The 27,754-nt window shown below is 28.0% G+C and overlaps 2 protein-coding genes across 2 annotated transcripts; both read left to right on the top strand.

Moving 5' to 3' along the window:
- The first annotated feature begins 1,943 nt into the window (after nucleotides 1-1,943).
- On the top strand, nucleotides 1,944-24,981 carry LOC147816709 (disco-interacting protein 2 homolog C-like). Its single transcript, XM_087169139.1, has 9 exons — nucleotides 1,944-2,015; nucleotides 5,163-5,316; nucleotides 7,547-10,148; nucleotides 11,039-11,103; nucleotides 14,570-14,630; nucleotides 19,175-19,259; nucleotides 22,286-22,447; nucleotides 22,570-22,700; nucleotides 24,767-24,981. The coding sequence occupies exons 7-9, from the start codon at nucleotides 22,367-22,369 to the stop codon at nucleotides 24,873-24,875; spliced, it is 321 nt and encodes a 106-aa protein (XP_087025265.1). The 5' UTR covers nucleotides 1,944-2,015; nucleotides 5,163-5,316; nucleotides 7,547-10,148; nucleotides 11,039-11,103; nucleotides 14,570-14,630; nucleotides 19,175-19,259; nucleotides 22,286-22,366; the 3' UTR covers nucleotides 24,876-24,981.
- On the top strand, nucleotides 24,907-27,275 carry LOC147816708 (disco-interacting protein 2 homolog C-like). Its single transcript, XM_087169195.1, has 2 exons — nucleotides 24,907-25,028; nucleotides 27,041-27,275. Exons 1-2 carry the CDS (start codon nucleotides 24,981-24,983, stop codon nucleotides 27,227-27,229), a joined length of 237 nt encoding a protein of 78 aa, XP_087025321.1. The 5' UTR covers nucleotides 24,907-24,980; the 3' UTR covers nucleotides 27,230-27,275.
- Nucleotides 27,276-27,754: the final 479 nt, after the last annotated feature.

The following is a 27,754-nucleotide window of genomic DNA, read 5'->3' as shown; positions in this document are numbered from 1 at the left end:
AAATTAAAGAAAATAATGAAATTGTTCCAAAATTTGCATTCCAATGCATTTGTTTTTCCAAAGTGAAAAGTTTTAGTGTTTTTAGTTTATTTTTTAGTTTACTCATTTAAAAATTTTGGAAGTGGCATTTTAATGAAGTTGTTGCTATTAATTTCATTGAATGAATTAAAATACACTTCTACATATTACTACTTCTACATATACACAAAACATATTAGATTCAGTTATAAATAGCTTCCTATTTTTTAAATTATAATGCTTACTATTGAATTGAGGCATAAGTTTTAACTGTTATGACTCAAATTCATAGTTAATTATGAAATTAAGTCTGTTGACCAATAAATTGTTTCTTAACTGTTAATTTTTAAATTTTGCCATAATTGCTAACTATTAAATAGTGTCATAACTGCTAACCATTCGATTGAATTACTAATAACTTCTGATGCTTCGTTTAGCTCACTATTGGGCTTGTAGAGAACTGTAGACTTAAATCTATTCAAAAGACTCGAAACTTGTTTATAGAAAGAAAGTTGGAATTTTTTGTGTTTTATAAACCAATGAAACTGATGTTAGACTATTTAAATCGATTCTAATATGTTTTTCTGACAATGACAATCCTCTCATAATTTAGGATATAAATTATGTTAATAGTTTTATCTAATTTGCATGTTTCAGTGCATTTTAATGCTTTTCTAATGCTTTTATTTAGTGTATTTTTAATGCATTCTCAATGTAGAAGTTAGCAGGTTATATGAGATTTAAAGCAATATTTATTCATAAGCTAAGCACAAGCTTAGCTTATTTTTTATTGTCATAACTTGTTGAATTTTTTCTTAAGGCATAATGTTATGTCTTATCTGTTTTTTTCGAACATTTTCACTGTAAAATATCTAGCTCCATTTTTTTATGATCCTTAATGGAGAGGGTTGTCATAACAGTCAGCCAAATATTGCAAATTTCATTGTGAATAAATTTTTATTTGATTTTTTTTCAAGGAATACTGATTTATAATAAAGAGAAAGTAAAAAATTGTAATTAAGTAATGAATAGAAAACTATCATTTTATTTGTGGGCTGAGATATTTACTCATTATTTTATAATATTTATCGTAGGTTTCTTGGTTCTTGTGGCTTTTGTTTCTTAGGACGTTAGTAACTTCCTCAGAAAGCATAACCATCTTACCAACGTCAACTTAATATTAAACACAAAATTCGGACTTATCAAAATAATCTTTGAAATAGGAAGACATTAAAGCTTCTTAAATTTCCCTTTTCTATTCAATTTATTTTATATCAATACTATTCTACTCTCTAAGAATATTTAATTCTTTCCATATTATTGTATCTATTCTATTCTATCTAATGTTTTGAAATATAAAAAATTTACAAATAAATTTTGAAAGAATAAAATAATGTTTGCTGCTTTCTAAGGGTCAAACAATACTCCCATGAAAACAAAACTAGAGGAATTAACGTTTATTAAAACATGAAACTTTCTATATTTAGCATTCTTAAAGTTATGGTTTATAATATTCAATATATGTTTATAATTGGAGAAATTAAAGCTAGTGCTATTTCTTCTTTACTCATTTTACAATATCTGCTTTTCGAAAATAGAATGTTTCAATGATATATTAATTTCTTGAAGAGTTGATGGAGCAAGGCAGTAAGAGTAGTTCAAAAGTATTCATATTTTTTAATGCATAGCTATGTTTCCTTCAATAAATTTAGCTCTATTTTATGAAATAAACTCAAAAATAAATTTAACCTCATGTATAAAGCGAAAAAATGCTTCCAAAATTTGTAAAAGGTGTCATTTTTCGGATGTTTATCTAATCATGTTGTTTGCTTAGAAAATCAGAACTTTGAGCCAATTTTTATCTTTTAATTTACAATTATTTAAGATATCTTCTAAAAATAAGTAAATATAGCAAATTTTTTTTCAGAATAGAATACTGAATCAGTAAAAATGCGTAATGGTGCTAATAGGAAATTTCGAAACATTCTATTTTCTAGGTATTTATATATATTTGTTTATAATTTTAGTTAATTTTCTTTATTGAAAAGAAAGTTCAATTTTCTCTTAAACTTTTATTTATTACACACAAAAAATTGCAATCATAGTGTGGTTCTTGGCTTGTGATTTCAATATATAAGCTAAGGATCTGTGTATTCCTGGATTAAAAACTAATATTCCTCTGGAAGTTTGGATTACAAAGTGAAATTTTTTTAATGTTCAGAAAATTTCCATTAATGTATTGTGAACTTCTATTATATGTTTACATTTCTACATTTAAAATTCTGCTTTAATGTGCAATTTAGATTTCCTAAGTGTGAAACTGAATATTTTACCTGGAGATATTTTGTAATACTTATGTGTTTTCATAAATAGAAAGTGTCCAGGGAACTTCATAGTTAGCAAAGCATTCAACTCAAAGGTTTTAAACCAGCCATGGACTAATAAAATAGGAAAAGGCAGCAGCAATTCCCCACCCCCACCCCTTTTCAAATATCTCTTAAAAAGTTGCATTGCTCTTAAGGAAAGAATCGTGTGTAATGTTACGCTATATACATACACTACAATTTGTATACCTTACAATTCAAAATTTCTTCGACTATTGATAAATAAAATGTAAAAAAATAAATAATTATTATAAAAAAATTATTATAATTATATAGATTGCATGGATTTATCTTTGAATAAACGAATTTTATATTTGTGTGCAAGAGTTTTTTAAATTCGCTTAAAAAGCTCTAGAGATGTGGCGAAATACGCAAAAAGTAAAATTAACATTAAGGGATTCAAGCTTACTACAGCTCTCCCGACCAAACTATACGGATCTTGTCCCAGATTGCTGGTAAACCCTTTCATTTTGAGGGTCAGGAATCCAAATCTGGCGAAATAAGAAGTATCTTTATTTAGATAAAGTACGTTTTATGACAGATTTCGTAACTTAAAAATATCATCTGTACTAACTAATCAACAGATTTGAGGTCACCACTTCAAATCATTAAGATTGAGTCCTAGTATGTGAAAATCTGATCATTAGGGAATAAAAGTTATTCATACATACATACTACATATTCTTTTTACTCCGAATTGGAGCATAGGGCTTCTATCACGAGCTTTCCATCTGACTCTATTTATGGCCAGATATTTTTCCTATCTTCAAGTCTTTCCTATCGTTTACAATCATCCAGCACCAAGTACTTTTATGTTTCCCTCTTTTTCTTTTGCTCTGAGGGTTCCAAACAAAAACGTGACTTATTTTAAAATTTTCAGGTTTACATAGAACATGACAAACCCATTTTCATTTACGTTTTTCAATTTGCAAATGAATCGGTTTCTGTTTTGCTCTTCTGATGGTTTCTGCATTACAAATTTTATGAAACCACTTGATGCGCAAGATTCTTCATAAACAGTGTTGTTAATAAATACTTGCACTTTCTTCACGTTACTTTTATTGCAGTGCTATGACTTAGATCCATATAATTGAGGACTTTCATCCACTTCAGAGAGATGGATAAAAGTTATTCAGGGTGTTTCTTTTTTTCCCCTATCGTACTGGATATTCTGTAATAACCACTCTTAATGCATAATTATGAAATCCTTGTCAAAAATGAAATAAAAAGTAAGTACATTAGGGTACGTGAGTTAATATTTAAGAGAGTAATCATTAAAAATTTTTATCGAAGTGTGAAAAATCAGTAGTGTTCATCCATGATGACGTGATAAAACTTAAAAGTCGGTTTGATTGCCTGATGAAACCTATTTCATCGTCTTTTAACTTCTGTTTCTTTCAATATTGAAGCATAATTTTATTTTCAAACCCACCTTCGTGATTAGGGATTTCGTTTTTGACTTTTTACTGCTTTAAATAACAGATTTCAACCTTAATCGACTACTATGGAAATATGAACTTTGTTGAAACATGCAAGCACTAGCATTTTTTTTCAGTAAACAAATTTTTTGTATGAACGCAAATGGCAGAATACGGACATTAATAGTTTAAGTTATCTATTAAAAAATTGCTTCCTACAATTGTGAAAGAAATATGTAGTGGTTTTTACCATCTTATATTTCTTACACACAATTCAGCAAATTTTGTTAAGACAGAATAGTAATTCAATAAAATAATGTAAACATTAAAAAAAATATGTATTAAAAAACAGCACATTGAGGAAAAAAAATTCAATAATTGAGAAGCGAAATAATCTAACCATGTAGTTTCTAAATATTTTCAGTTTTGTTCCAACTTTCACATGCCTGCATAAACTTTTTTCAATAAAATAATCGTCTATTATATTGAAGTGATGATTGAATTTTTATTTGTGAAATTTACTACTAAATTTTAGAGTGTTTAAACAATTGTATAAGTAGAGTAATTAATGCTCAAGAAATAAATTTACGGTTTGACCTTTTCAATTTATTTTTACTATTTTTAAGTTCAATATATTGTCCAAATCCAAGACAAATAAATTCGTCCACGTCAAATATTGAGGTATGTCGAATATCCGTCACATGACAAGTTAATGGCTACTTCTACCAACCCCCATAAAGCAGTCTCCCTATATTATTAGTTTATGAAAAACCCACGTGAATGCATTGCTAACTTAATATGTATCCGATAAATTCTCTTTGATGGATATCCTGAATGTATATGAATTATGAAAGTGAGCTACTCCAAAGATTGGGCGTTGGATTTGTTAATTTGGAATTTTCAATTCATGTTCTAAGAGAACATGCATTCTCTTACAAAAAACTTAATTGATCTAGTTTTAAAGTACATGTTTTAATGGTCAAATTTTGAAAAAAGGCTGTAATTTTTTTGAAAGAATGAGTGAATGAAGAATGTATGATTAACACATAAATTGTTGTTAGAATTTTTAACTGTTACAGTTTCTCTAAACTTCAAAACTAGTTTTTTTAATCAATTTTTTTTCATAATAAAATTTTTATTATAATTAAAATTCGCTTTTTTTAATTGCCAAATTTATGATAAATTTTTGTTGCCTATCACATGTTATAAGAGTGATAAGTCATATATCTACTTACACAGAAAATGTTTTGCAATAAATATATTTATAAATATTTTATCACTTAATTGTTATCAATGTACGACTAATAAGTTTTGTTTCAGGTGAAATTAATAAATATCTTAGAATTTTTTAGTTCAGTTTATGGAAGTGCAGTTATCTCGCGTTGTGTGTAATGCTAAATGAAAGGGTTAAAAAGGAACGCAATCAATCAATCTTTAGAAAATTCACCAACTTAACCTTTGCTGAATCAATATCAAATGTTCTTGGAATTTTTTGGGTAAGTTTGATAATCATATTCCAGCATACTATCATGTATTAATCGAATTTGGTTTACCGTAATATTATGTCGTTTTTTCAATTAATTGGTTACCGTAGCAAAACAAAATCGTTGTTTTAAAATAATTCAGTTATTATTTTTCATTTCAGTCTTCACAGTCGTAAAATTGCAGCAGATAAAAGAAAATTTCCGAAAACAATAGGTCACTTAACCCGTTATTGCATATTCTTTTTCACCAAGATATGAGCATTTAAAATTTCAAGTACAGATAGTTAATTAGTTTGGAGCTATTGGCGCAAGATCCAGTTGTGGCTATATCGAGCCTAAATCTAGCCTTGTAAATAGTAGTAATTTAAATACAGTTTAAAAACTACCAAGTGCAGATAGAGTTCCGATAAACTTAAAACAAAACATTAAGCTTTTCAAATGCTGAAAATCATTTTTTCACAATGCATCCAGATCACGATTGGCTTTTTCAGTATGAACGCAGTAGTTAAATTTTGTAATTTCTTTTCCTAATTTTTTTCATATCTTGAAAATATTTCAGCATTATTCTAAATTATCTGAACTGACTAACTCACCTTTCTTTAACTCAACTTGTCATTCACCCATGAAAGTTCACCCTATATATATATATATATACATACAGGGTGATTCATAAAATATGGGCAAAATTTTAGGAAGTTATAATGCACACCCAAGCAAAAAATTTTTATCAAAGAATGCATGGTCGAAAACAAAACCCAAAACCGTTAGAGGGAGTCAAAAGTTATGTTCTTATATGAGGCAAAAACACACAGAGAATGATGAAGTTAAGTTATAAAAGCAAATTTAATGGGATGTGATTACAATAAGCTTTCAAAAAAGTGGCTGGCAACGGCTAAGCACGCAGTACAACGGCGAAGAAAAGATAGGCGAACATTCTGAAACACACCAGGCATATCGCGAATTTCCCCTGCAACTGCCGAAAGCTTGAAGACAAGCTCTTCTACAGATTCAATGGGAGTCTTATGCATAAGAGCCTTCAACTGCCCCCACGGAATGAAATCGAGACATGAGAGATCTGGCGAGCGCGGCGGCAAAGCTAAAGGACCACCAAGCTAAAGGCTCTTCTTCCCATAACATGCAAATAATAACTCGCAGCAGGAATGGAGTTTTCTCGTTTGCATGAAACAACTTTCCAAATGTGCCAGCTTTTTTGCGTTTTGTTTTCGACCATGCATACTTTGATAAGAAATGTTTGCTTGAGTGAGTACTATATATATATATATATATATATATATATATATATATATATATATATATATATATATATATATATATATATATATATATATATATATATATATATATATATATATATATATATATATATATATAAAATCTGAAATTATATAATATTTCTCGAATAAAGTGACAGTGGAAAAGCAATATCAGTTAATATTGTTTTTTATTTAGCTAACACTAAACGCATGAACATGTAACTAATAGTTATTTATATCTGTTTTACGCCGTGGAGAGAATAATTTTTTTAATCATATTTATAGTTGTTAAATTAGACAAAGCATAAGTATTAATGGATACATTTTGCTATTGCTAGAAAAAATTCTCCGGCAACAACGAAAAGATTGGCAAAAATGCAAAAGTAAAAAATATATGATTTGCTACAATATTGTGAATTTACGTTAGAAAGAAATTTTTTGAAGGTGTGCGTGGTTCAAAATGTGTGTTGCAGAACTAAGAATTTATAGGAGATTTGTTTCAGTAATTGTAAGAAAGATATTTTTGCAATGATCTCTTATATGGAAAATTGCTTTATAGTAGAAAAAAATGCATGTAAATTTATTCTAATTTTTTGGAAATAAAATAAAAGAATTCTATTACAGGCTGAAATAAGCAACACAAAATAATTTAGCCGATCTATTTTTTGCCCTTAGGAAAAATAAGCTTCAAAAGACACAATAGATTTATTTCAAAAATGCTCAAATTATATACGAAGTACTAATGTAATTTTGCTTTAACTATTTAACGTTCGTAGCAAAATGTTTATAATAAATTTACGACTTTCTAGTTATAATCCAAGTGTTGAATGTCTAGAGGGACAAAATATAAAAATATATTTTCCGTCTCATTAAAATTAATTATTTTCTTTAAGTTTTGAGTTATCTCTTCTACTAGTTGTAAATACAAGGTGGAATATCAATCATAACAAAATCTTACCTTTTTTCAGGACCGTTATTGAAGTGATGAACAAGTAAGATTTTTATATTCTAACGAGAAAAGTTACTATCTAAACATCGTTGATAATGGGGGTGAGTGTTCTCTATAAAAGGTGAGTTTATATAATCGATGTATGGTAAGCATGCTCTCTCAAATATAGTAAACGATGTAAAATTTGCATTTAATAACATCTCAGAATAAGTATTTCCTTGGTGCTCGTTTTTCATCATTCTCATGCTGTCCGTTTTCCATTGTTTCATTGACGCTTAATTTCCTTTGTTTCATTGACGCTTGATTTCCATTGTTTCCTTGGTGCTTGTTATCCATTGTTTCCTTGGTGCTTGTTATCCAGTGTTTCCTTGGTGCTTGTTATCCACTGTTTCCTTGGTGCTTGTTATCCACTGTTTCCTTGGTGCTTGTTTTCCATTGTTTCCTTGGTGATTGTTATCCACTGTTTCCTTGTTGCTTGTTATCCATTGTTTCCTTGGTGCTTGTTATCCATTGTTTCTTTGGTGCTTGTTATCCATTGTTTCCTTGGTGCTTGTTATCCATTGTTTCCTTGGTGCTTGCTATCCATTGTTTCCTTGGTGCTTGTTATCCATTGTTTCTTTGGTGCTTGTTATCCATTGTTTCTTTGGTGCTTGTTATCCATTGTTTCCTTGGTGCTTGTTATCCATTGTTTCTTTGGTGCTTGTTATCCATTGTTTCTTTGGTGCTTGTTATCCATTGTTTCTTTGGTGCTTGTTATCCATTGTTTCTTTGGTGCTTGTTATCCATTGTTTCTTTGGTGCTTGTTATCCATTGTTTCTTTGGTGCTTGTTATCCATTGTTTCCTTGGTGCTTGCTATCCATTGTTTCCTTGGTGCTTGCTATCCATTGTTTCCCTGGTGCTTGTTATCCATTGTTTCCTTGGTGCTTGTTATCCATTGTTTCCTTGGTGCTTGTTATCCATTGTTTCTTTGGTGCTTGTTATCCATTGTTTCCTTGGTGCTTGTTATCCATTGTTTCCTTGGTGCTTGTTATCCATTGTTTCCTTGGTGCTTGTTATCCATTGTTTCCCTGGTGCTTGTTATCCATTGTTTCCTTGGTGCTTGTTATCCATTGTTTCCTTGGTGCTTGTTTTCCATTGTTTCCTTGGTGATTGTTATCCACTGTTTCCTTGGTGCTTGCTATCCATTGTTTCCTTGGTGCTTGTTATCCATTGTTTCCTCGGTGCTTGTTATCCATTGTTTCTTTGGTGCTTGTTATCCATTGTTTCTTTGGTGCTTGTTATCCATTGTTTCCTTGGTGCTTGCTATCCATTGTTTCCTTGGTGCTTGCTATCCATTGTTTCCTTGGTGCTTGCTATCCATTGTTTCCTTGGTGATTTTTATCCACTGTTTCCTTGTTGCTTGTTATCCATTGTTTCCTTGGTGCTTGTTATCCATTGTTTCCTTGGTGCTTGTTATCCATTGTTTCCTTGGTGCTTGTTATCCATTGTTTCTTTGGTGCTTGTTATCCATTATTTCCTTGGTGCTAGTTTTCCATTGTTTCCTTGGAGCTTGTTTTCTATTGTCCCATTGGTATTCGTCTTCCATTGTTTCCTTGGTGTTTTTTTGTTGTTTCCGGCGCTTTTTTTGTTGTTTCCTTGGTGCTAGTTTTCCATTGTTTCCTTTGTGCTTGTTTTCCATTGTCTCATTTGTGCTTGTTTTCCATTGTCTCCTTGGTGCTTGTTTTCTATTGTTATTTGTTTCCATGGCCCTTATTTATCATCGTTTTCTTGAGATTTCTTTTCCTTTATTCTATTTGAACTTGTTAAGAGTTTTCTATCCAATCCATTCCTTTGTGATATGTTTTAGACGTACCTCTAAACCAATTTTGTACATGCTCCGTTTTTTTTGGCGCACTATACTTCTCGTGGAACAGATTACGTAATATATCGTTTTATGTACCACCGTTTTCTTGGTCTTATTTCTTGCCTTAATCTTATTGATCGTTTTCTATTGTTTTTTGGTGCTTGACTTCCTTCATTTCCTTAATGCTCGTTTTCCATCGTTTCCTTGAGGCTTGTTTTCTGTTACCTTTCAGCTTGTTTTCCATTGTTTCATTGCTGCTTGTTTTCCATCGTTTCCTTTGCTGCTTGTTTTTTATTGTACATTTGGTGCTTGTTTTCAACGTTTCCTTAATGTTTTTCATCGTTTCCTTGATGCTTGTTCTCCGTTGTTTTTTTACTTATTTGCCATTGCTTCCTGGATGCTCGTTTTAATTTTTTTTTTTGGATCTTATTTTTCATCGTTTTTTTAGAGTTTGTCTTCATTTATTTTATTTCAACTTGTTAATGGGCTTTTTTCCCATTTCTTTGTCATATATTTTGACGTACCTCATATCGAATTTCGTTTATGTCATCATTTTCACTCATTCTTCAGTCTTTTCCTTTGCTTATGGATTATTCCCATAGAACGTAATTTTACAGATTTTGCTTAGTCTTTTGCTATCTTTACTGCATTTTAATTAATAGGAAGAACTGGGGCTCAATAGCTATGCTGAACCTGTTATGGAAACATTTAAGAACCAACGCAACTTAATGCTGAAGGTTTTGGTTATTCTGAAGAATTAAAACTTCAGCTGCACAAGTAAGTAACGCTCTAATTTTAATTTTTATAAAACTATTAATTTTTAAAATTAAATTTAATTTAGTTACTTGCTAATTTAATTTTTTTAAATACATTTTTTTGACGATTATATTTGACATTTTCTTTTCACGGTTCATTTTAAGAAAAATTTGGGTCCATTAACGAACCCTGCTCAAATTATTTTATCTTAAAAACGAACCCCCTTAACAATATTTTTAATCTGAAAAACGACCCTCTATAAAATATATCTCATGAAAACTAAAACTCTTAAAAAAAAGTCGCTTTTGTGTTTTTATTTACTCGCAAAATCAGAGTCTTATTTCCCAGATATATAAAAAAAACTACAACCGGCGTCTACAATAATTTCAGATTCAGAGAAATTTGAGTAGATGTTTCTCAAAGGAAAAAAAATACATGCTCTTATTTTTTTCGAAATAATGCTAACATTTTTCTTAATTTCATGAAAACCTGATTTGTAGCTCTAGAATAAACTCTAGCGTTGCGAAATTAGCATTTGTAAGTTACAGATAAATAAAAACAATATTAAGAAAATTAAATTTGGTAGAGTTTAATTTGAAGTTATAAATTATACAATGCAGCATTTTAGCAATAAACAATTCCATATTCAAACCTTATGTATTAGAAAAAATTAGCACCAATCAAAAGCCTATTACAGCCTTCATATAAATTCATAGATCAGCTGCAATTCTTATAACATGGCATATCCATAAAATTCCTTAATTTATTTTTTTTGTTGAAGAAATTCTAGTTTTACTTAACTTATTCTACATGGTAAATAAATTAAAACTGTCTTAAATGAGAGAATTTCTGTTTTATGTAACTTTGCAGGAATGATGCTGTATAATATCTTTTTATTAACATATTTTTAGCAGCAAAATTGAATTATTGAAGTCAGAGAATGTCTGCAAATTTCCTCCGTTTTGATTTTTTAAAGGTAAGTAATGTAAACTGGTAAAGTTAGTTTTTAATCGTTTCATTAAAATAAATTATATCTATCTATATATAATATATATGTAATATATATGTAATGTATATATCCCCTCCCCCAAAAAATGCATATTCTAAAAATCCGGTTAAAATCAGATATTATTTTGACCAGATATATTATCAGGAACTCAGAAAATTTGAGCATTTGATTAATTTAAAGCGAAGGAATATTAAGTGGTATCCTTTGTATATTTAATACCTTCAGCCAAGAAAAAATGCAACATATTTATAAATACTGCTCAACATTAAATAGAGAAAAAATTATGATAAATAAAAATTAATAACAAGAACAAGTTTTAATCCGTAAATATACAAATTTGTTTAGAAATGTTTGTAGAGAGTAAATAAAATAGAGTACATCTATACTTTCATCATTACACCCCAAAATGAAAGTTTCACTCAAACCAAGTTTTAACCCCAATTAACTAAACTTAAGTGCTAAACGAATTAAAAACCTTTATTTATTTGAAACAAATTATCAAATTTAAAAAAAAAAAAAACCTTAATCCAACATCCTATCAATCGGGTTATCCCGGCCCACATCTGATCCCTCATTCGCGTATAGATGTTTCCTAATTTTTTTTTAAATAAAATTTTCCTCTTTTCAATTGTTTCCATCAGTGTAGTTATGGATTTACTGAAAGTGCAACAATCACGAATTTGCAAAACTGGCAAGGGTCGGAACTTAAGACAAATGAACAATTACCATTTTAACAAGTTTTTCTGGTAAAACTCTTCCAATTCCATTTTTTTCACAAAAAATTAGTCTCATATAACTGTTAGCTTCCATAAAAACTTTTTTACCTCAATCCTAGTAGCACAGTTCGCTAGAAATATAAGGAGATTGTTTAACTCACCATCACTCAAAAGAAAAACCAGCTTTTTTTCAGCAAGAAACCTATCTTATTTTGCTACTTAATGTTAGCCATTCTAATAGCCTAACGCAAATTAGATTCAAAGCGTTTTCCTCCAATAGTCGGCCAAAAGTGTGAACTTATTTTCAAAAACTTTCGCCAATTTCAGATCTTCAGCCATCCTCAAAAACTACTTTTCCTCCTCCAAAACTTGTTTTTAGCATTGCAAGAAATTGATACTATGAATTCAAATTTTAACGCTTCAAGATCTTTGTCGGAAATCCTTAGTGTTCCAATACCCTTTTCCCTTGATCCCGTTTAAACAGTTACGGCTATAAAATAAGAATTAGTTTACCATTAGTTTATATACCAAGTTATCCCACAGACAAATAATTGATAATATTTCATTAATATACTTTTTAAACCTTTTTATTCCAACCAAATTTAACTGAATTTAAAATTTCTCTTCCCCCGATATGCTTACCAAATCTAAATAAGCTCTTTCCCTTTGTACGAACCATTAGATACTAATAATAAGGAAGTGCTTCTTTTACCACCCCAAAAAATTGCATAGGTGATAGAAATAAAACTTTTAACTTAAATGTTTCGCTAATTCCTTCTAAGCATTAAATGAAGAGTGTATAGTTGACACTGAATTTTGCGACAAAATATTAATTCATCATAGATAATCATTAAAGCAGAAACCCTCCACTAGACCCCACTCCCCCCCCCAAACAAAAGGTACGGTAAAAACAAATTTATGAAACCTTAGCGCTTAAGCTTAGATCATTCATTGTTGATTATCGGTAGCTTACCAAAACCTTTATTTTTCTTAACACTCCTCTGAAAACGTTTGAATTGAGAAGAAAAATTGAAGCCAATGTATTGTATTTGAGCTCCCCCCCCCCCCGAAAACAAATTTAATGAGCTATATATACAGTTTTATCTAAACTTCTCGTTAACCAACCTAAAATTATAACTAAGTATTTCTCATAACGATAGCACTTATCTTAAAAAAATTTGTCTGTCATCCCACCAGAAAGAGACTAAAATTAACCCACCGAAAGTCGTCTGGCCTACCGTTAAAAACTTATATTTAAAAAAAGTCTCCTCAAAAAAAAGTCTCCAAAGTCTCCTCAATTTCGACGGTCGAATTTGGCTGCCGCTAAAACTTTGAACTTTACAATTAAACAAACAATTTTAATTGTAAAATTGAATTTTACAATTAAAATTTGTTTTTAAAAATTCGTTTTCAATAGAACTATATCCAGAGGGATTCAAATAACGTGGGAACACCAAAATGTTTTTGTTCTAAAGAAAATAATCTCTTTGCTAAGAACCGCTCATAGCTTTTTTTTAATAATGCAGATGGAAAGGAATTTTATTTTCTGTGTGCTTAGAACTGATTGAAATCATAAAATGTTTCCATACTTTCGCAGTGAACCCTTTTAAGACCCCTAAAGTTAAAATTTAAATTAAAATTTTTCAACCCCCCCCCCCTGAAAAAAAATTTCAACCAAAACAAGCTTTTTCTAATCATGAAACGATCCAAATCTAAACATTCCATTGTAAAATGTTTGTTAATCCTCTTAGAATGTTGTTTGGCCATTGTGAATAATCGTTATTAATCCTACCCTCCACCCAATAAATACCTGGTTAAAAAAATTTAGCTTTTAATTTAAATTATTTTTAAAATATTCATAAAAAATGTTTAATTTGGAGTGATGAACTTGGCCCCAAAAATGGGCATAGCGAGCGGGTTGAGGGCAGTCTGCCCCTCCAAAGTTAACCAGGAATGCTCTACCCTAGTAAGCCTGTTGACAGATAAACTTTTATCTGAAAAATATTTTGCTTACAGACGAAATTCTTTTTGCCTTTTTGTCTAAACTGTATTAAAAGAACAAAAGTAGGCCTATTAATAGGTTAATCGATGTATTCTATTTAGTTGGGCTTTGTTCCTTATCATTTTTTTTCTTCAAATAATTAGCTGGTCGACTGAAGATTTTACCAGTATTATTTTTTATGCTACCAAGGTCTATATTGTATTACACCTTTTTTTATGTACTTATATATTTTTTATTACGGGAAAAAAAGCGTGATTTTTTTTTTCTGCTCCCGCATTTGATTAAATTGATGCGCGTATAAGCAGAATTGCTACTTAAATGTGGTTTTGTATTTTCACGAATTTGATTTTTGTGAAGGGATTAGTTTTCTGTTGCCATAACTAAACTAAGGTATAACTAAAAACATCATCAATTTCTCCCCTTACATTTAACTTTAATTCTTCAAATCACTTGATTTTTGAGAGGGTGCGTTTCCTGTTTTTCAGTGGCGTGATCTAAAGCCAAGAATATAAATTAAGCCACTAATACACGTCACAGCCAGTTTTACAGGGCGGAACCATTCATCCATCAATAGATCGTAATTTGTCATGACCTGAACGATCAATCTCCTTATTCAGTACCCCCAGAGGTATTGATTTGTTATGGGGTTTTATGTAACTTTTCACGAATGATGCTATATAATATTTTTTTATTAACATATATTATTTTTTAGCAGCAAAATTGAATTATTGAAGTCAGAGAATGTCTGCAAATTTCCACCGTTTTGATTCTTAAAGGTAAGTAATGTAAACTGGTAAAGTCAGTTTTTAATCGTTTCATTAAAATAAATTATATCTATCTATATGTATATATAATATCCCCTACCCCGAAAAATGCATATTCTAAATTAAATATAATTGGTTAAAATCAGATATATTATAACGAACTCAGAAAATAATTACATTTGATAAATTTAAAGTGAAAAAATTTTAAGTTGTATCCTTTGTAATTTAATACTTTCAGCGAATAAAAAATGCAGCCTATTTATAAATACTGCACAACGTTAAATAGAGAAAAAAATTATTATAAATAAAATAACGGTAGACATTCTAATAGCCTAACGCAAATTGGATTCCGTTTTCCTACAATAGTCGGCCATAAGTGTGAATTTATTTTTAAAAACTTTCGTCAATTTAAGATCTTCAGCCATCCTTAAAAACTGTCCCCCCTCCAAATAACACGTTTTTTTCACTGCAAGAAATGATACTCGGAATTCAAATTTTAACGCTTCAAGATCTTTGTCAGAAATCGTTAGCGTTCCAATACATTTGATCCCTCTTAAAGAGTTACGGTTATAAAATAAGAATTAGTTTACCATTAGTTAACTCATTCATTCTAAGTCATTCATAAGTCATTCTAATAGCCTAACGCAAATTAGATTCAAAGCGTTTTCCTCCAATAGTTGGCCAAAAGTGTGAACTTATTTTCAAAAACTTTCGTCAATTAAAGATCTTCAGCCATCCTCAAAAAGTGTTCCCCCCCCAAAAAAAAACAAGTTTTTTGCACTGCAAGAAATTGATACTCGGAATTCAAATTTTAACGCTTCAAGATCTTTGTCAGAAATCGTTAGCGTTCCAATACCCTTTTACCCTTGATCCCTCTTAAAGAGTTACGGCTGTAAAATAAGAATTAGTTTATCATTAGTTAGCGTTAGCCATTCTAATAGCCTAACGCAAAATAGAATCCGTTTTCCTACAATAGTCGGCCAAAACTGTGAACATATTTTCAAAAACTTTCGCTAATTTAAGATCTTCAGCTATCCTGAAATCTGTCGTATGGGGCAAATGAGGGCTCAATACTTAGTGCCAGTGATGATAATTTTTTTAATAATTATAAAATTTTAATTTTTTTAAAGAATTATTTTTGTGTTGAAATTTGTTAACCTTGTTTTCTATTTTATTACGTAGACAAGATGAGTGAAAAGGCAGTAATCTCCCCATCTTTATAGGCCCCATGCAAAAAAAACATCATTTAATTATGAAGTATAGAAACTAAATTAGAAGCTAAAATTTATTTGATTATCTTAAGGTGGTTATTTGTGACCCTTAAATGCAAAATCTTCCCTTCTAATAGTCACTAATGTTTAAGAGATAAAATGTAAAAAAGAAATGGTAAAATAAAATTAGAAGAAAAAATTTCAAGTTTGCTTTTAGAAATTAAATTCAGAAAATAAAAATAAAGTATACCTATTTAAATATTATAGGCAAAGCAAAAATCTAATATAAGAAGCAATTCATTTACTTAGAAGCAATGCTGAAAAAGAATACTTTAAGGGCGTCACAATTTTTTTTTCTGAGTAGAGACAGTTCTGTTGTAAAAATTTTTTTTTTCGTAATTACAAAGGAATGTCTCACCTGTAAATTAATATTTCTAATTTTTAAAACTATAATCCAATTTTTCAAACTATAATTGAATTTGCCCGTTTATTTATGCATTCAAAGTTATTAAGCTGCATAGAACATGAAAACTTCTCATTGATTATGTTAGTTACGCTCATTAAATTTCAAAGTATCATATAATTGGCTTGGTGATTATTTTTTAATAATTGTTATCTTAAAATAAGCATATGCTATCCATTAATAAAATATATATTTTCCAGGTTTTCAAAAAGATGTCTAAAAAAATTGTTTTTTTTTAATCTTAGAATATTGCTTAACAACTTTGAAAAGCAAATATTATCCTTGTTTAGGTTAATTGGAGAAGTTGATTAACTATCAATTGTCTTACTGTATAGTTATGAAAAAATACTTACGAAAATATATTAAATAAAATAGCCTTTTATCAATTCACAAAATATATTTTTATCTGCTTGCTCCTAAAAATAAAACAACAATTTTTTTTTAAAATCTGAGCATACACTTCATTGTATCATCCCAACAAGGAAAAAACTTAATAATGTTAAGATGCAAGATTTTAAATAAGTATGAAGAGAGGGGCTTTCAGAATTTTTAAAGCAGCAAAAAAATCTTATGTTTTTCAGATTTGTCATTTAAAAATACTATAATTCATCTCTTAATGATTTGATTTAAAACTATTGATATAAAAATTTTTTATTATCACAGATTTGTAGGGATAATATAATAATTTACTTCTGACAAAATTTTTTTAGCTTCAATATACTCATTGTATTTGCATTTAAAAATTATTTAATTTTTTTAATTATTTCATGAATGAAATACTGTACTTAGGTAATCAATTTTAATTAAAAAAATTTAGGGGCCGTTCACTAATTAGCATTTGTAATATAAATGTTTTAAAGTTTGCTTAATTCTTTACGTATTTTTATAAATTCGGTATGATCAATATTAATCTTGTTAATGTTTTGTTAAATATACTACTATAAATAACATTTATTTAAATTTTAAGAAAAATATACTCAATAACCTTTAATAGTTAAATTAATTAGAGTTTTAAATTATCTTTTACAGAATTAAATAAAGTAATTATTAATTTAAAAAATAGTATGAGCCACTCAATATTGAATTTATTTAAATTGCTTTTGCCAAAAGCTCATTTTTAAGAAATATTTCAGATATATTAGATAAATTTTTAGGTCTTTTCCAAACTGAGACACCATTGATTCACTTGTTGCATGATGAAATGGTGTCTCTAGTTTAAGATTGTTAGGGCGTTTTTTAAAGAGTTCTGCCTTTCTTAGTTTGACAGGAAAAGACTTAAAATCTTTGGATGTAGAAAATGCAGAAATTTGGGCAAAATTCAAATTTAATAGATGTTGAACTAGATATCATAAATCCGATGACATCCATATCTTCTTAAAAAAAATGCTATGTCCTAATAATTCTATTCCTCTTATCTGAGGCTAAGTCGAGGATAGCAGAATATTTAACAGCATTGGAAGATGCCAAAAAGAAACTTAATTTGTTTATGCAAGGACCTTCAAAAAAGGGTAAAAAATAAGATATGTTATTAATGAGCAAAAAACTCTTGTTATTAAATTCTTGTTTTCATTTTTTTAATTAAATATGCTCCGAATCTTTGTTTTGCTGCTCCAAAATTGCTTTTTTCTTTCTTCAAAACCATGTTTTGCCACTTCCAAAAAATATATTTTTTAAAATGGAATCCCTTCCCCCCTAATTTCATCCTGTTCCATATATCTGAATTCCTAACAAAATCACCACTCAGGCATATTTTATTAGAATATAAAATTATTTTATCATGTTCTTTAAAAATTATGGTGTTCTTTCAAAAAAATGAAAGAAAACACATCATTTCTAGAGGAAATTATCTTTTAAACTCTTCTGTGATTTAAGAATTTTTATTATTTATTTTTTTAAAAATTTCATCAGTTTAAAATTCTAGTTGAAGCAAACCAGTCATTGGCGAATTTTTTTTCTTCCGAAATGAGAACAGAAAAATCAGGAGTATTTCTTTCCTTTCAGATGAGGAAGAAAAGTTTCTTTAGAATATAATTCTACAGAAAAAAAATTATTTGCTTTTGTATTTTCTCAGCTATTTTATTGTTTCAACTCTTTCTTTACTCTGTTTGTTAAATTTAAAATCTATAAATATAAAGATGCAGAGTATAGCAGTTTTGGTTATACCTGTAATTTTAATTAATGTTATTATAATGCTTTTTTTAATTTATTGTTCTGTTTTTGTCAGTGAAAATAGTAACTTTGTTAATTCATGAAAAACTCTTGGAATTAGTCATAGAAAATCATGAAAAGTCATGAATTTTAAAATTTAAAATGTAGCAGATACCCTGTGTATAACATTTTATTTATCAATTTATTTTAGTTAGCTGTTTTGCACAAAAAAAAAACTTTTTCTTGGAATTCATGTTCTTTTGTCATAAAGAATCGGTCAAGGTAAATATTTTGAAAGTTTTCGTTCTTAAAAAAGTATTGTTATAGAAAGATTATAATTTTCTAATTTAGAATATTTTAAAGAAAAATGATTATTTGAAAATCTATAATAACTGATGTTGCTTATTTTTCTTTTCAAATTTCATGTTCTATATATGCTGTGTAAAATTAGTGTTTTTTGTAATTAAAATACTATTCAACAAACTCCTTGTATAGTAATTTCTATTTTTTTTAAATTAATATAAGAAATGACATTATTATTTGTTATAAAATTATAAAATAGATATCCTGGAAAACTATACTCTATTTTTAGTAATCCATTTTAAATATATAAATATGTTATGATTTTTCTGTAATTCTTACTTCTGTTTATAGGGTGGTCTTGTATTTGTGTGCGGTACTAGAGATACATTTTACTGATATGTTTTTCTTAAATTTATAAATTTACATTGTAGAATCGCTGTGTTTTCTGTCAGAGTGTTACGGGATGAACGGATATGCGTAATTTCAAAGCAAAGAACAGATTATGCTGAAGAAGAGGTAAGTAATTTAAGTATACTTGTAAATATTTCTTCTCCTGTTCTATAAATTCTTAATTTTGTAATTTTCGCCTTATTCACTAGCTTTTTCTTTGATTGATATATTTTTCATTTCTTAGCTTGCAATTTAAACAAATATTTAAAAAAATTTACAAATTTAATATAATTGGTATTTGCATTACAGTATTACTGTTCTATCAGATTTAAAATTACTATTAAGTTATAAGTCATGGTTTAATAAACAGGTAAGTTAACTAATTTGTTATGATTTTATATCAGTAAATTGTCAATTAGATGTATCTTTCTATCTCTCAGTTTGAAAGTTGATAATTAACTAATTTATTACAATTACCACATCAGAAAATTCATTATGAGCTGAGTCTTTGTCAGTCACCTCTTAAAAACAAGTAAACTCACCAGATTATTATGATTTTCACACCAAGAATCACTAGGGAAATTTCCAAAATGTCAATGTACACAAATTTTAGAGGAAAAGTTTATATGGGTAACTTTTTATTTTGCAACTAGTAAAGTTTCTAGCACATTGTTATTTTGTTTTCCTCTTATTGTCGAGTTTTTAATTTTTGAATTTCCTTCCAATCCAAACCAGCCATCAAAAGTGAGAAAAAATTTTCATCAAAGTATACCTTTTTTAAAATTTCTGGTATGCTTTTAAGTTCGCTGATTATACAAATCTAAGTTTCAAGGTCAAACTTAAAAATAGTTTACCCAAATGGCATACGCCAAGTACAATTATAACAATTAAAAAAAAAATACAGATAAAAAAATTAATTTTCAAATTCTTTTTAGTCTTTTCAGGTTGCCAGCTACAGATCTAAAGTTAAAAATTAGTTTTTCAAATATGGTAAACATATTGTCTCATTAAAATAGAACAAAACTGTGAATTGCGAAAAATTATATAAATTTCATTTTAGATTTGTGTAAATTAATAATTATTTTATTAATTTTGTGAAGGTTACCTCCCTAAATAAACTAACTATTTGATTATTTAATATTGAAATATTCAAATAGTTAAATAACTAACTATAAATGTATGAGCCATTCAAATAAATTATGCTAAAATGTTTATTACATTCTATGTCAAGGAATAATTTTTGAGATTTAACCCCATTTACCATCCCCAATTAGAATATTATTTCAGAGGTACTTAGACCTGCCTAACTAAATTTTGAAAGGTGTTAGAATAAGAAGCTAAAAATAACTACTGTAAACATAAACAAATAATGATAAGAAAACAGTGAGACTGGCATACCTTAAGGTATGCCAGTCTCACAGTTAGTAATAAGACAGATTTTGTTTTAGTATTGTTAGCAAATTCAAAAGTGAATTGTAAAAATATATTTTGACCAATTGTAACATAAATTTTGAAAAAAGTTAAACACTTTTTCACTCTCTTAACTTAATATTGCTTGCTATGCTAAATTAATTTCTATAAAGTATTTTCAGCACTAAGTTGTAAATTGCATCTGAAATTATTTTGAGGCTACTCTTAATTGTTGCGCCTATTAAGGAAGGGTGATAGACAATGATGAAGGGATGATTATAGATAAGTGGCATGAATAGAAAAAACACTTTTAAAGATAATGACAAGTTTATGTGGTAAATGAAGACATTTCTCTGAAAAATAAAGCTTGTGCAGATGTTTAATAATCATGCTGGAATCATTTTTTCACTTTTGTCCCTAATTGTGTATTTGGTAAGCATTAGTGGATATTTTTTTTACTTTTTAAGATTTTTTTTTAGTGTTTTTTGAAATGATTAAACTGAATTTCTTTTTGAAAAATGTTTTGTGCATAAAACGCTGAACGAGAAAAGTCTACTGGATTCAGTCTAAATGCTTTATTCGTTTCTTCATTCTAAATTACAGGGTGCGTAGCGTTTTTAAAAATTTCTTTAAGGTGCTTATTTTTGATTTACGCTATTTAAAAGACCTTAAAGGTGCTTTTTTTGTAAAAAGTGCTTAATTTTATATCTTTTAAAAAGATATTTTTTTCTTTGCCGTATCGATTGTTGTTCTAAATTACAAACGATGCATAATTTTCACTGCAATATTTATCAGAAATTAGAATTTATTGAATTTATGTTATAAATTTTAACGATGGAAGAAAAATAATTTTTATTTTTATTTTGTGTCAGATCCTAATTATGAATTTTTTTTGTGAAAGTGCTTAAAAAGTACTTAAAAGGTGCTTATTTTTTGTTGGAAAATCTGTCTACGCACCCTGTATTAGTTTATAGTATGCATCTACTCTTGGTTTTTTAAGGTAAGCACCAAGATCCTGCATGTGGGTAACATATTTTTATGTTACCCTCACACATTTTATGTTATAAAAACATAATCGAACTGAGGATCAGTTTAATCTTTTGCCTTAAATATGAATTTGTTCATGGTGGGGACAAATCTATGTGCCTGAAATACCACTTTTTTACCATAAACAATCTTTGATGTGTCACCTGCCACTCCCTGTTGTTGTAGTACTTTTAAAGTTAATTATTTTTCATTTACCACCAATTTCTGATTTTTAAAAATGAATAATAACTGATAGAGATAAGAATAAATTTGAAATATATTATATTTTTACAATGAGAAAAAAACACTCATTTAAGGGCAAACAAACATTAAAAAAGCATCAAGATGTTTTTACTTATGCTGCTGAGCAATACTTGATTTGTATAAAATTCATCTCAAAAATGAATGTAGGGCTGAACTTGCAGGAATATCTGTGAGATGTACTATGTTAGGTAGGATTACGGCTAAAAAACACTTTTTGAAAAATGTCCATTAAAAATGTTAGAAAATTAAAATATTTACCATAGAGAAGGAGTGTTTTTCAAGTTCTTTCAGTGTTTTTTTTTCATTAATTGTGATTTATATGCTCTGTGTAATTAATATATTTAACATGACTTATTGTACATTTTTTTAACTTTTTGGAAATTATTATTGTAAATAAATGAGAATTTTTAACTTTAAATTAATTAGATTTTTAATTTTTTTCTTCTCCGTAGGAAGCTGGCAATGTTGTTGATATAAAGTCATGGCCTCTCCTCTTAGATACTGATGAAATTCCAGAAGAGAAATTAACTAGCATGTATAGTACCCCAACTACTGAAATGATAACTTATTTGGATTTAAATGTTAGCCCAACTGGAATGCTAGCTGGTATTAAGGTATAAAAATATTTTACTGTTTTATTTGTATTCCTTAAATATTGTTTCAAATGAATTGGGATTAGATATTTATAACTTTATTCAGTCTGTGTATTTTGACTTAAAAAGATAACATATTTCAGATGTCCCATGCAGTATCAACCTTTTTCTGTACAAGTATGAAACTTGCCTGTGAATTATATCCATCAAGACACATAGCTTTTGGCCTTGATCCTTACTGTTGTTTAGATTTTGCCTTATGGTGTTTGAATAGGTAACTTCTTAACTTTACTCACATCAATTAAATTAGTAAAGTTTTTTTTTTTCTCTTAAATAGTTTGAATCATTTCCGATATTTTTGCATGTGTTATATCAGCAAAAGGAGGATTTATATTGAATTTGGTAGAGGCAATTAAAAAAATATATCTGAAATCAGAATAGTGAATAAAATCCGTTCAATTAAGAGAAGATTATAAAATGAAATTTTAAACTATGTTTTTAATTTAGTCAATGAATGAATGAGGTTTTCATTCTATCCTTATCTTGTTAACTTTATTTATAAAGTTTTCTACTTGAAACGTATAGCAGCATGAAGTCTTTTACATTTCTATTGAAGTTTCTGAGAATTAAATAACAAAATCTGCAAAAGCAACTATTTTTAAGAACCAACTCCTGATATTTTCTTTTTGCAAAAAAAAAAAAAATTGTGGTAAAAATAGAAAAGTAATTTTTATAGTTTTTTCTCTTACTTTAATATATGTAGTAATTATTCAGAAAATTAAGTTGTTTCAATCTTATATTTTCAATGTAATGCTTTTGATTATTTTTTTTTAGTCTTTTTACAGGTGTGCTTGCTTAAAGCCTCTAAATAAGTTAAATAATTTTCTCCGACTTTCACACTAATAATGTTTTAGAAAGTCTATTTCTATCACTATTATATTACTCTTATATTTAGTGCTTTTTTTCTACTGTGTTATTATGCAGATGATCAACATTTTGTTATTGTCATATTATTAAGTATATTAAAGGATGCAATGCATAATAAACATTTTAAAATTATCATCTATTTTTGTGTTTTCTGCTAAAAATATATTGCAATTCTCAGCAATTAAAATTTTCATAACATGAGAATTGCATATAGTCACTATAGCTGTGATCTCCATAGCGATGGAAAATTCATTTAGAGGGAAATTGTTAACAATTTATTCTTATGATTCAGACATTTTAATAGCTTTTCAACCTATAGGCTTGATAAATACGAAAGAAATTCCTTTACTATCTTATGAATGGTTGCATTCTTTTCTCTCCAAATACATACACAAAAACCTTTTGGTTTTAATATTTCTGTTTAATCTCTAAAATTCAAAGATCAGATCAACAGTGATTACAAAATAAATATATAAATGAAATGTTCACACATGCGTTGACATAAAGGAAATATTTTTTTAAAAAATTAATACAACATTTCCTCCAAATTGACAAAAATTATTTTATCAAAATTATTATAATTTGTGACTAAGATTATTTTTAAAAATTTTTGCCAGAAGTACTTCTTAAATTAAATGTGTTATAATAAAACAGTTTCAATTATTATCTTAAAGTTTTCAATACTTTTTCATGAAGCTTTGTACTTAAAGGTATCCTCTTTTTTTTATTGTTGACTCAAAATAATTAAGTTTCGAATATCAAAAACTAAAGAAATTTTGTCTTTTTTATTCTATTCTTGCTACAGTGGTGTAAAAAACGTTTGCATTTATAGTTGTCATGACCTTGCCAAAATTTTCATTCATATATTTTTTTGCCGGCATTATTACAAAAATGGCACTTTTTGTTTTGTTGATACTTGAACTTTGGTGTTGGAGTGTGTTTTCCCAACCAAAGTTTTTTTATGCTTAAAAGAAATGACAACAAATTTAGTAATTACAACTGGACTGTTTTGTGCTTCTACAGAAATTGTAAGTAAGCTTTATAAAAGCTAAATACTGATATTTTGTTTTTAATAAAAATGGAATTGATGCGTATTTATTGATAGGACTGAACTCTTTAAGAAAAAGTATGCTAAAACATTTTTGATATGTTACGAGAGAAAAATTTTTTTACTCGTAAATTAAAAAAGAATAATTTATTGATGAATTTAACTTTCTCCCATGAATCTTCTATATTTGATATGTAAATTTTAAGGTTGAAGTAATTTTTAAATGCATTTTAGAAATTGTTGATATTTATATTTAAATAAAATGAAAATATTTAATGAAAATTTTAATATTTTTATTGTAAGAAGCCATCACTGCATGTATTGCTAATTTCTTTCGCATTAAGACATATATTTTTTTACTTTAGTGTTTATTCAGGTCACCATACCATTTTAATCCCACCATCTGAAGTTGAAATTAATCCTGCCCTTTGGTTGTCAACAATTAGGCAATGCAAAGGTTATAATTCATTCTAAATAATAATAAAAATAAGTAAAATTTTGTTATGTTTTTAATAATTTCTAATTTGTTTTTTAATTTTTTATTTTAGAGTTCGTCATGCATTCTGTTCCTATGGCATTATGGAACTTTGCACAAAAGGCTTAGGATCATCTATTAGCCAATTGAAGGTAATGTAATAGCCTATTTTCACTTACAAAATTTCTCGGCCATTTGTGTGTGTGCTTACCCATTTAGAGGGTTTACAAACACATTCCGGTCATAATGTATTCTGTATACTTTGATTCTATTAAGGGAATTTTTTTTTTACAGTGACCATTAGGAGAGAAACTAAGCTTGTTTTAAAAAATTCATTTAGTATCATTTTGCCTTGTACACTTTTTTAATTTTCTTTACAGACAAATTTTTAACTCCATGCACCCTGCCTATGCTCAGAACTATTGCCTTGTACCAAAGAATATTTTAAAACATTTATTGTTCTTTACAGGCTGGTATAGTTTATAATGCTTATGTTTTAGATTTAAAATTTATATCATAGCAGTGTTTATCTATTTCTAACGAGATTCTATGCTAGAAACTTAATTACCTCCTTTCGGCAAACTGTACTTACAGGTTGATCCAGATAAAACTAAATTTAAAAATTCCACAGTTATTTGTTTTATTCTCTTTCTTTGAAAATACATGATAATTGTTTTTTTAAAGGCTATCTAAATACATGTTGCTCTGTTAAGCAAAACTCTTTTTAGTATAATATGTTTCACAACTTAATAAGAACAAACAAAATTTGTTTCAGTGATGAAATATTTAATTTTGTACTATATATGTCTTTATCTAAACAATATGCTCTAAAGCACAAATAGTGCTTCATAAAAAGACATACCATATTTCTCGTTTTATAATTATGAAATTTCCTTAGCGTGTACACTCAAACTGAAGGAGAGAAACACAGAGATGCAAGAGAAAATTATTAACAAGTCACAAAAAAGGGAAAAAAAGTGGCTGGGCTACAAGCTTTAACTGATTAATCAAATAAAAGAATAATAAAAAGTGTGCCGTTGGTGGGGTGAAAGCTATCTATGGAATTCTAGAAGGAAAATTTTGATAAATTCTAATTTTTAATTTCATGACTTTCTTTATAATATTCTATTCTTTCCAAACAATAGAAAATCAATTTTCTTGTGATTTCTACATTTTGATATTTCAAGGCCTGTTCCACTACCGCACCTGTTTCTTATGTCCTTTCTTTTGCTTGATTAACTTCTTCAAGTTTGAATATTTTCAGTTTATATGCTTTTACAATTAAAAAAAACATATTAGTCTATTAAGAAATGGGTACTAGTTCAAGACTGCCTTAATCCTATAAATTATGCTATGATTTCTTAAAATTTTCAGACATTCACATTCACTTTTGGATTCTTGTCATTTATTAAAACTTTTCCACACATTTTTTTATCCTTTGATAGTGTTTAATAATTTAAAAATATTTGTTTTCTAAGCATTTAACAAATTTTATTGTTAGATAAAAAGTGTTATAAATTTCTGTTTTTTTATATTTTAGTGACTTTTTGTTGACTGTCTCATATTTGGGTTGACTTTTGAACTCTGCTATGAATTTTTCGATAACTTTAAAATGTTGAGCCTGTTTGTTTGTCAGTTTAATTACTTGTCAAAAGAGTTTTTCTATTGCATTTATTAATTTATTTGGTTTTGATTATATTTTAAAATTTATCCATTTGAGAAGCTGAAAAAATCTTAATTAAAACCTTAATTTCATATATTTATTATCCTGCAAAAAATCTTATGAATATAGAACGCTATGGAGAAATGTCTCTACTGATTAGCATTCCTATTTTTTGGGTAGTAGGCTAGAAGGATGAACTTAACTTATACAATTAAAGTGATTTTATTGTAAATATGTAATAAGTAACTATTTGTAAGTATGTGAGTCTATGACTATTTTTGGTAGGAGTAAAGAAAATGTTTTTAACATAATTTAATTATTTTTCACAGAATGGGATAAAATTATTATTTTTTGTGTTTGCAAATGAAACACTGGAAGTTTAATACTTGTTTTTGTTCTAATATGTTTTATATATTTATATATTATAAAGCAAATAGCATTTGTATCATTTTTTAAGCTACTCATTTTAATTATTATTATAGTTAGTCTTTTTCGTTGCAGAGAGGAATAAACTTGAGATGCGTTCGAACCTGTGTTGTTGTAGCTGAGGAGAGGCCTAGAGCTGGATTAACAGCCTCATTCTCTAAATTATTTTCTGGTTTAGGCTTATTTCCTAGAGCTGTTAGCACAAGCTTTGGATGTCGAGTAAATATTGCCATTTGTTTGCAGGTAAGTAATGTTTTTAATTAAGCAGACATGCAATTTTTCCCAGACCCACGGAATTCAGCTTTTTTTCCCCTGATTTTCATAATAAACTTAACAATTCTAAAATTGCGAAAATTTTATATGCGTAACAAGGGACATCCACAAGTTTTACTAAAGTGATTGAAGTATCTTTTCTATCCAATATGTTCCTGAATTTTAATGACACTTGAACAATATTTTATAAAAAAAGAAAAACGAAAACTTTCTAATGAATTTTTAGAAGCATGAATGAATACTAGTGCCGAGTACTTATTAACTATTTTTAGTGAAATTAAATCTTGGTATGTTGGCTATTTGTTTTAAATATTTGAATTGTTCTTTTATTCAGTTTTTTTTAAATTATTTAATCCAATTTAGAATTCAATATGCACAGAATTTTCTAAATGATAAACTGAGGGGACATTCACTAACTGGATTTTTTTTTAAAAAATGTTCATCTGCATTCATAACAACTGAAAAACTTTAATTTGAAATATTAATCCAAATTCAATTTTCCCTCTTATTGACTAT

This window comes from Parasteatoda tepidariorum, chromosome 1 (genome assembly GCF_982258835.1).
Source record: "Parasteatoda tepidariorum strain Cologne lab strain chromosome 1, Ptep-v5.0, whole genome shotgun sequence".
In the NCBI taxonomy this organism is placed as follows: domain Eukaryota; kingdom Metazoa; phylum Arthropoda; class Arachnida; order Araneae; family Theridiidae; genus Parasteatoda; species Parasteatoda tepidariorum.
Note: the sequence above shows the minus strand (reverse complement) of the source record. Positions and strands in the feature narration are given on the sequence as shown.

Bases quoted from the DNA above. Each gene is read 5' to 3' on its own strand.
- LOC147816709 (XM_087169139.1), top strand. From the start codon at position 22,367: ATGTATAGTACCCCAACTACTGAAATGATAACTTATTTGGATTTAAAT. The intron at 22,448-22,569 runs GTATAAAAATAT...AACATATTTCAG, and splicing joins GAATGCTAGCTGGTATTAAG to ATGTCCCATGCAGTATCAAC. The intron at 22,701-24,766 runs GTAACTTCTTAA...TTTTTACTTTAG, and splicing joins GCCTTATGGTGTTTGAATAG to TGTTTATTCAGGTCACCATA.
- LOC147816708 (XM_087169195.1), top strand. From the start codon at position 24,981: ATGGAACTTTGCACAAAAGGCTTAGGATCATCTATTAGCCAATTGAAG. The intron at 25,029-27,040 runs GTAATGTAATAG...TTTTCGTTGCAG, and splicing joins CATCTATTAGCCAATTGAAG to AGAGGAATAAACTTGAGATG.